The sequence below is a fragment of the Cimex lectularius genome, unplaced genomic scaffold (genome assembly GCF_000648675.2).
Source record: "Cimex lectularius strain Harlan isolate CLEC.00 unplaced genomic scaffold, Clec_2.1 scaffold154, whole genome shotgun sequence".
Lineage (NCBI taxonomy): Eukaryota > Metazoa > Arthropoda > Insecta > Hemiptera > Cimicidae > Cimex > Cimex lectularius.
The window spans coordinates 987329-996662 of NW_019392807.1; the positions used below are offsets into that span (position 1 = coordinate 987329).

General features: G+C 31.4%; 1 protein-coding gene across 1 annotated transcript in view; it reads right to left on the reverse strand.

Annotated features, from left to right (window-relative positions):
- The window catches only part of LOC106664690, a 29119-nt gene extending 20610 nt beyond the window's left edge, over positions 1-8509 (reverse strand). The window contains exons 1-5 of the mRNA XM_024228162.1: positions 8419-8509; positions 2556-2601; positions 1770-1829; positions 1365-1439; positions 1187-1267 (exon numbers count right to left, since the gene is read on the reverse strand). Of these exons, the coding sequence (XP_024083930.1) occupies positions 1187-1267; positions 1365-1439; positions 1770-1829; positions 2556-2587 (248 nt within the window). The 5' untranslated portion in view covers positions 2588-2601; positions 8419-8509. The remainder of the gene's footprint in view (positions 1-1186; positions 1268-1364; positions 1440-1769; positions 1830-2555; positions 2602-8418) is intronic.
- Positions 8510-9334: the final 825 nt, after the last annotated feature.

The window sequence follows — 9334 nt, forward strand, 5'->3', positions numbered from 1 at the left end:
ATTCGTGTATACTATTATTCAATCTTTTGTGTTTATTGAGAATGAATGTATTCATTAGTGTGAATGTGTAGTGAGTGGGAGAAGTCTGATGATAAAATATTGAGAGCCCCATCGACTTTTATTAGATTAGTTGTACAATGTAAAAGCTGATGGACGGATATCGAGCACTGCACCCTCACTCAGTGAATTATGTAAATAGGAATCTATTAATCTATTTATGTTTGGGGTAGATTAAAAAAATGATGAAAAATTACTTTCTTTGAGAAAAAAAAACAATTTTTTAAAAAATTTTTCTAAAAATTTGTACTCAGTTTGTTTTTTGTGTTGTAAAATATAAATAATCATTTGGTTTCTTGCTAAAAAAATTATTTTAATTTACTAAATTCACTAATTTCGTGGTCCGCTTGACCAATTAATATATTACAATTAATTAAGGTTTTTAGTTGAGATAAAAAAGTCAATGGCACGAGCGGGATTCGAACNGGTCACGATAGCTCAAGTGGTAGAGCAGCGGTGTATCAAGCTGAAGGTCGTGGGTTCGAATCCCGCTCGTGCCATTGACTTTTTTATCTCAACTAAAAACCTTAATTAATTTTCTTACATTGCTCAGCCACTACTTAGAAATTGTAAATTGACAACTAGCCTAAGGGTTATCGTAGATATTTAAATGCATAACTCATGACGAAATGATATAGCGAATCTATTCTACTTATAATTTTCTTATCGATGATTTTATGTCCATAACCTCTCTCCTTACGCTAACTCCATGATTGCATGATTTAACTGAATAAACAATTTATCCATTAATGCTCTTCGCTTAAATTATTTTCAATATAACTGTTTTTTTTGTTGAGATTTTAATAAGTTTTTCATTTAATTATTCTTTAAATGAATTAAGTATATAATGAAAAATATATTACAAAATAATAAACAATACTTCAAGAAGGTGATTATTGATTTATCTAAAAAAATCTATTTACTTATATAACTTGTTAACAAGACCTAGTTAATCTTATCGCTAAAAATATAATCTATATTTAAATATTAAAATAAAAGTTAGTTCAGATTATCCAGTTGCTTTATTTCGCTGTGAATTTATTTTTCGTACACACGTTTACAAAAATTGATGTTTTATGTCTTCTTGAATTTTTTTTTGAAAAGAAAAGATACGGACGGGAAAACTTACGAAGTATTATCGGTAGTGTGTTCGGCAACGTCAATTGGCCAATTGTCATTGGACATGTCGACGACATTTCCCTTGGAATCACTGAAAATAAACAATTTAACATTAAATCTGTTATATTATTTATACTTTTTATTTTATCAATACACTTCAAAGTTAAGTTAATATTTATGATACTTACATAATGCCAAGCACGGGTTTTACAGAGTTCACTGGGTCTTCAGAAAGAACTCTGTAAAACCGTGTAATGCCATTCCTGAAAATTTAGAACATTATTGGAACATGATAAGTAAATTTAAAATTTTATTTATAATTAGTTGCTGTCTGATTTAATTCAAAATAGTTTGCTGTTAAACCAAAATTATTATTATTATTATTTTTTTTTTTTGTGGCTTTGCTTATATGCATACGGCCAGTGTCCCGTGTTGCCAGTGACACCACCCGCCCGACCCGCGCGAGCCGACCAAAGCCACCCCCAGGAAGAGACCTAGAGCACCCAAACTCCAGAACCAAAATTATTAAAATCAACAATAACATTATAACGTCCATGTTATATTTGTATAGGGTTGTTTAATAATAAACCTACTGAATCCATTCTTCCATGTGTATATTTATAATTGCCGTCTGTCCAATGTGAGGCACGGACCTGAAATTAGAAATTTTGTTAATTCAAAATCAAAGAAAATATATCTGGCCTTTATAAAACCAAAATTATTTCTTTTACATTAGGTCATTTTTATCGTAAGTAATTGCTTTTTCTCAATTTTTTCAATATTCAAAAAAAATCAAAAAATAATATTTCTTATTGATTTGACTGTGAAATAGCATAAGGGTGTAGTTTTCTTGAAAGATTCTTCCACAACTTATGTATTGGTCTTCCACAAAGACCGACAGTGGAGAGATCCAGAGCATTGATGTGCATCACAAGTTTTTGAAAATATGGAATGCAATGTCACCTTTAGACTAATTTATATAAAATTGCATAATACCAATAATTTATTGTGACTTTTAATATTTGAAAATCATTCAAAAAGTCTTGCATTTATTAAAAACTAGCAAACAATAAAGCCATGGCTTACAAAATTTATGTATTATTAATAAATTTAATTAAAAGAAAACAGTAATTATACAATCAAAAAATCATAAACACTGCACAATTAGAATTTTTAAGATCCTTAAATTAATATTAATTTGAAGCAGTACTATAAGTTTTTAAACTTCAATTACAGTACAAAACCAAAAAGTAAAGCGTATGATTAACTTTTTTTTTTAAATTAACAAAAATAAAAGAAAAATATATAATACATGTTAAATCCAATCCAAGTGCTATTTGTTATACAATAAAAAATATTATTTAAAAAAATTTACTTACACTTCATTGTTTGGAGTATTGGTGATTTCCATTTTGTGTTTTACAACTGCTGAAACAATATATTATTATTTTGAAAAATATCTTTTTTATTAACTAGATTAATGTTTTTATTTTTAGAAGTTTCAGATTAGAAAAGAGATATTGATTAAGTTAAGTTATTAAGTTCATTGATGTATGTAAAAAATGATATAGGCTCTAAAACAGTTCCCTGTGGTAAATCAATGCCAAAACGTAATTGTTAATAAAAGAATGAAATCTAAAAATTTAATTAGCCTTCTTTTAATATTCAATTTTCAGTTTGCAGGGTCATAACTTATAGCTTGTTATTTTCTGATCTGTGAGTAAATGTCTTATTTTGTCAATCGTAAACACGAACTAACACTGAGATGTTGGTCGAAAAGCAGACAGACCAAAATGGTGAGGACAGGCTGTCGTAAAAGATTAGAAAAAAAAAACAATAGGTTTATCTAGAGTACAATCTCTCTAAACAATTTTGAACTAAAATATTTTTGTGGTTGATGATGGGTGTTGGTCTGTGAGCCTGCTGCATCTTGGATGACTAAACATTAGATAATTTTATCAACATAAAAAAGGAACCAACTAAGAGTAATTCATCATTCAACTTTGTATTTTTATGTTCCTAACAGATCACAAACAAAAATATTTTATGCTGATCTGGCATAGGGCCACTTATTGGGTCTTCATTCGCCGACCAACACCTATCATCATCTTTAATACAATCAGGCTACGTTACTTAAAAGGTATGTACGCACAAATCCGTGAGTGAAGAAGTTCCAATAAATGCCCCTATGCATTCAGCATAAAATATTTTTGTTTGTGATCTGTTAGGAAAATAAAAATACCAAGTTGAATGATGAATTGCTCCAAATTGGTTTCTTTTTTAATATTGATAAAATTATCTAATGTTTAGTCATCCAAGATTTTATAAATATAGGGAGCAATGTTTGAGATGATGTGTCAGGTTAAAATCCACATTGTTTAACTAATTAAGGTTTTTAGGTGAGATAAAAAAGTCAATGGCACGAGCGGGATTCGAACCCACGATCTTTGGCTAGATACGCCGCTGCTCTACCACTTGAACTATCGTGACCTCGATCCACTCGGACACCAACTTCCCATCTCAACCCCACCTTTTGAATTTTCCCTCGTTTTTGCCATTTTTCAAATGTCGTGTAATCGGATTGGATCCTCGACGACAAATGAAATGGCCACGGAGAACTTGAGTGAAGTATACTTCATTTTAAATCATTAAATTCACTAATTTCGTGGTCCGCTTGACCAATTAATATATTACAATTAATTAAGGTTTTTAGTTGAGATAAAAAAGTCAATGGAACGAGTGGGATTCGAACCCACGATATTCGGCTAGATACGCCGCTGCTCTACCACTTGAACTATCGTGACCTCGATCCACTCGGACACCAACTTCCCATCTCAACCCCACCTTTTGAATTTAGCTCAAGTGGTAGAGCAGCGGCGTATCTAGCCGAAGATCGTGGGTTCGAAAACCGCTCGTGCCATTGATTTTTTTATCTCAACTAAAAACCTTAATTAATTGTAATATATTAATTAGTCAAGCGGACCACGAATTAGTGAATTTAATTGTTTCAACAATTAAACCATTTTTTTTCATCCCCAACCAATTTAAAAATTATACATTTTAAAAAAATTAAGAACTCTATTTGACAGAAATAAAGAAATAGTGTAATTTGTCCTCACTAAGGTCCCAGTAATGATCAAATTGCAGACAACATGGAGAAATTTCAATGTAAATATTTTTTATTAAAGAAATAGTAGAAAGTTCCCAAAATAATTTGATTAAACATTTTCCAAGTCTAATTCAATCTTTTCCAAATCATAATGCACTTTTTCCAAAACAAATTGGACCTGTTCTCTCAATTATTATTTAATATCTTTCTCTTATTATCATTAGGTATTAATCATAAAATAATAATATTATAGGTAAGTGCCTTCCAAATATACCTACCTACAATGTGTAAATTTATCTTCTCATAAGGGACTGGGTGTTTTTCACCCCTTTTAGGGCATGTTTTTCTAATCCTGAGGACATCAATCGAATCAAAAAGATTCAGACGGTAATGAATAATGTCTTTCACAGGTTTCATTTTTTTCTGCACTACTTTTATTTCAAAAGACTGATGTCTAGTGATCTCGTATTGCTTGTGATTCATTTTTTCAATGATTAAACATGTGTTAGTCTACCCTAGTTCAAAAAGGATCGGGATGAGATAATGGATGAAAACATGTGAAAATGAGTGACAAAAAAAGTCACGCCTGCATGAAGGTTAAACATTTGTTTATTGTGTCCCAAAAGATGCTTAAAAGAGAAAAATATAAGGATGCTTAGAATAAGCTAGAAAGTCATTCCAATATGACAACACTCAAACTAAACAATCCAAGAACCCGTTCTTAGAAGGAAAAATGACCAATTTATATACTTTTATTTATATCAAATTTTACACTAAGCAAATATTGCTTCTGGCACGCGAACATACGGGTCCAAACTGTTTCCACTGTGTAGTAATTTTTCAGTGGAGCTACTAGCAGCACAAAAAGCCATCCGTATACTTTCCATCTCCCTACAATCACATTCTTGTCTGCATTGCTTCGTCATCGGTTTTAATGCAGTTGAGGAATCATTTCTCAAACAGATGATGCAAGGCATTTTTCTCTGATTAAAACAACTGCAGACTGCAAATGTAAATGTGATGTTCACATGGACACCAAGCCATTGTGGCATCACTGGAAATGCGAAGGCAATCATAGGAGTAAAACTGCCTACGAGCAATGATGTCAATATCAGGAAGTTCCCCCAAATGACTTTTCCTCAGTTTTTAAAGGTCATATAGATGAAATAGCAATGCGCAAGGTGGTGATATGCAGTGTTTTCCTATGCCAGAAACTCAATCAAACGTCATTTTATTTGTGAAAAGTGTTGAGAACTTCACCACCAAAGAATTGCAAAAGCTAAAGCAAAACACAGGCAATTTGGTGTATTGTGCATTTAAGGAAAATACCAATGACCACAAACTGTGGAATAAAACACATCGTTCAAACATGAGGCTCATCTGCACGAGAAAACCGGCGTGAGGAAGTGATCTTGATCTGATTAGTGCCTACACATCATACACATGGGTATGGTAATGGCTGTTATGAGCCGCTGTCAGGAGGCACAATCTGGTACACTCCCATTTATGAGCATCTGAGCTGATATTAACACAGATTACCCAATAATTTGCTGGACATCCTCAATAATCGATCGAAGTGTCTGAATGAATTGTTTCGCCCTAACCACACCTAATAATGATTTACTGTTTGAAGTTTTTTTTTATCACTGGAAACTGGCAAATTTGTTTCACTCTCTGTGTCCGGTTTCTCTTTAAAATGAGATGAAACTTTGTTGAAATATGGCGATGGTCAAACGAACAACCAAATAGCTCGTTTTAGCAAGGAAAAATGACCAATTTACATACATATATTCTTTATTTCCTAATAACATTTACTGGCTGGGGTTTTTTGTAATAGGAAACTCTGACGTATCAATTATGAAAAGATGCTTTAAATAAGCTAGAACGTCATTGCAATGTGGCGACATTCAACGATTAAACCAAAGCCCGTTTTAGCCAAGAAAAATTATCGACTTGAAATACTTTTCTGCAAATAATTGTTTTTCATTTTGTCGTAATAATGATTTACTGTTTGAAGATTTTTGTTACTGGAAAGTGGCAAATTTGTTACAAAAAGAAGCTTGAAATAAGCTAGAACGTCATTGCAATGTGGTGATATTCGAAGATTAAACCAAAAGCCCATTTTAGCCAAGAAAAATTATCGACTTGAAATACTTTTCTGCAAATAAAAATTTAATCTTTATGTCATAATAATGATTTACAGTTTGAAGCTTTTCGTTACTGTAAAGTGGCAAATTTGGTATGAAAAGAAGCTTGAAATAATCTAGAACATCATTGCAATGTGGCGACATTCAACAATTAAACCAAAAGCCCGTTTTAGCCAAGAAAAATTATCGATTTGAAATAGTTTTCTGCAAATAAAAATTTAATCTTTATGTCGTAATAATGATTTACTGTTTGAAGATTTTTGTTACTGGAAAGTGGCAAATTTGTTACAAAAAGAAGCTTGAAATAATCTAGAACGTCATTGCAATATGGCAACCAACATTCAACGATTAAACCAAAAGCCCGTTTTAGCCAAGGAAAATTATCGAATTAAGTACTTTTCTGCAAATAATTGTTTTTCATTTTGTCGTAATAATGATTTACTGTTTGAAGCTTTTTATTACTGGAAAGTGGCAAATTTGTTACGAAAATATGCTTGAAATAAGGTGGCATATCGTTGCAATATGGCGCCAGCAAACTAAGAGTTACTAAGTTTGAGCGCACATTTTCAACAGAAAAAATTACCAATTTTCATACTTTTGTGCAAATAAAAACTTATTCTTTATTTCCTATAAAAAAATTAACTGTTCGAAGCTTATAAAGATCGCAGGAAACAGGTGAATTTATTAAAAAAAAAAAAAAAATTAAAGCTACTTTTTAAATAAGATAGAATGACGTCGCAATATGGCGATCGTCAAAAACGAACCATTCGAGAGCACGTTTTTGACAGGAAAAATTACCGATTTAAATACGTTTCTACTTTTATACGTATAGAAATGTATTATTCATTTCCTAATAATGATTTACTGGTTGGGTTTTTATTACTTGAAACTGTGGCGAAATTGTTATGAAAAGCTGCTTGAAATACACCAGAATATCGTTCCAATATGGCGACCCTGAAACTGACCGTTCGAGAGCACATTTTCGACAGAAAAAATTACCGATTTACGTATCTTTCTACTTTTATGCGTATAAAACTTTATTATTTATTTCGAAATAACGATTTACTCGTTGGGGTTTTTGTTGCTGGAAACAGTGACGGAAGTGTCATGAAAACATGCTTGAAATAAGTCACAATGTCTTTGCAATATGGCGGTTCTCAAACTAACCGTTTGTTAGTTCGACAGCACGTTTTCGACAACGAAAATGACTAATTTTTATACTTTTGTAGATGTAATACTTCATTTCGTAATTATGATTTATCGGTTGAAGCTTTTTTGTTGCTAGAAACCGTGGATAATTTGTTATGAAAACGTGGTTAAAATAGGCTAAAATGTCGCCACGTGGCTACACCCAACCAACCGTTCGAAGGCATGGTTTTTCTAGAAAAAAATGTCCAATTTATACACTTTTCCCGAAATGAAAATGTATTTTTTATTTCCTAATAATGATTTGATGTTTGAAGCTTTTTATTACTGGAAACTGAGGCGAATTTGTTATGAAAAGACGGTTGAAATAAGTCGTAATATGGCGACCCTAAAACTAACCGTTCGATAGCACGTTTTCAACAGGAAAAATTACCAATATTTTACACATAAAACTTTATGCCCTAATAATTTACCGATTGAAGCTTTTTTTTTGTTGGAAACTGGGGCGAATTTGTTATGAAAATACGATAAAACTTCGTTGCAAAGTGGGCTCAAACTATCTGCTTAAGGGAGACGTTTTATTCAAACCGGTTAAATTAAATTAAAAAATAAAAATTAAATTTTAAGAAGAAATTTAAAAAACAAAAAAACAGTTTTTAACAAGAGAAGTTACCAGTTTTGAATGAAATTATTCAAGTCTGAACGTTGAAGTCAAAAGCCGAAATAGAAATAGGTACTTTAAAAAAATTATTATCCATTTCAATGTATTGGTTGGTTAAAAAAGAGAGAAAAGTATTTTTTTTTAATTAAGGGAAGTAATTTTGAGTAAAATTTACTTACAGGGTTAATCAAATTGTAGCACTGATTTAACGTCTGCCGTGTGGATGGCGATTTTCGACCGTTGCCTGTGAGTGAATGAGCAGTTTTCAAATTCCAGGTGGCGCTGAGATTTTTCAACAATTTTATAACTAAATTGTCTATAATTTAATATTAGAACTGGAAATAACAGCATCGCTGGAAAGTTTGGGATTTTTTAATAAATTACAATAAAACGTTTGCAATTAAAAAACAAATTGTTTCAAGGTGTATGTTTGGACATATATTTGGGGCATTTTGTATACATGGTTTTGACTGGATTGGTTTTATTAATTTAAACGCTTTTTAATTTTCGAAAAGTAATGTAGAGATTATAGATTTAAATCAGAAATTATTTTGAAATTTGATTTTTGTTTTTGCGCTGATTCCAGTTTTACCGTTTGACTACCCATTACATCAGCACAACAGAAGGCCTTGCTACTCGTCGACTTTTCCGTACGACCATGTGCTAAAAACAATGGAGTATAGACGGCTTGATAATTTTTGGGTTAAGCACAGGCAAAGTTGTTAATTGAACTTTTCCATTTGCCTGCATCTGGATGTCCTGCCGTCCTAATTGGGAAAATAATTCTCTATTCTTTCAAATGGGATCCCATGGATTTTTTTTAAACTATAAAAAGCCATTTTGAGAGTGGATCATTCCATTTTTAAAACTTTGCAAACATCCTATAAATATTTAATTTATTTGCTTATTTCCTGCGATATTGCCATCAGTAATAAAACTGTTAGCAAATGAACATAATGAGAAGTAATTGAAATCAATAAGGTCTCGGGGAAAAGAAAATAGTTTCTCATGAATATTTTATCTATTTAGGACTATTATAACAAAAAATTATTTTAAAAATGTATTTCTTATATGAACCTTTTATATATTTTCTTG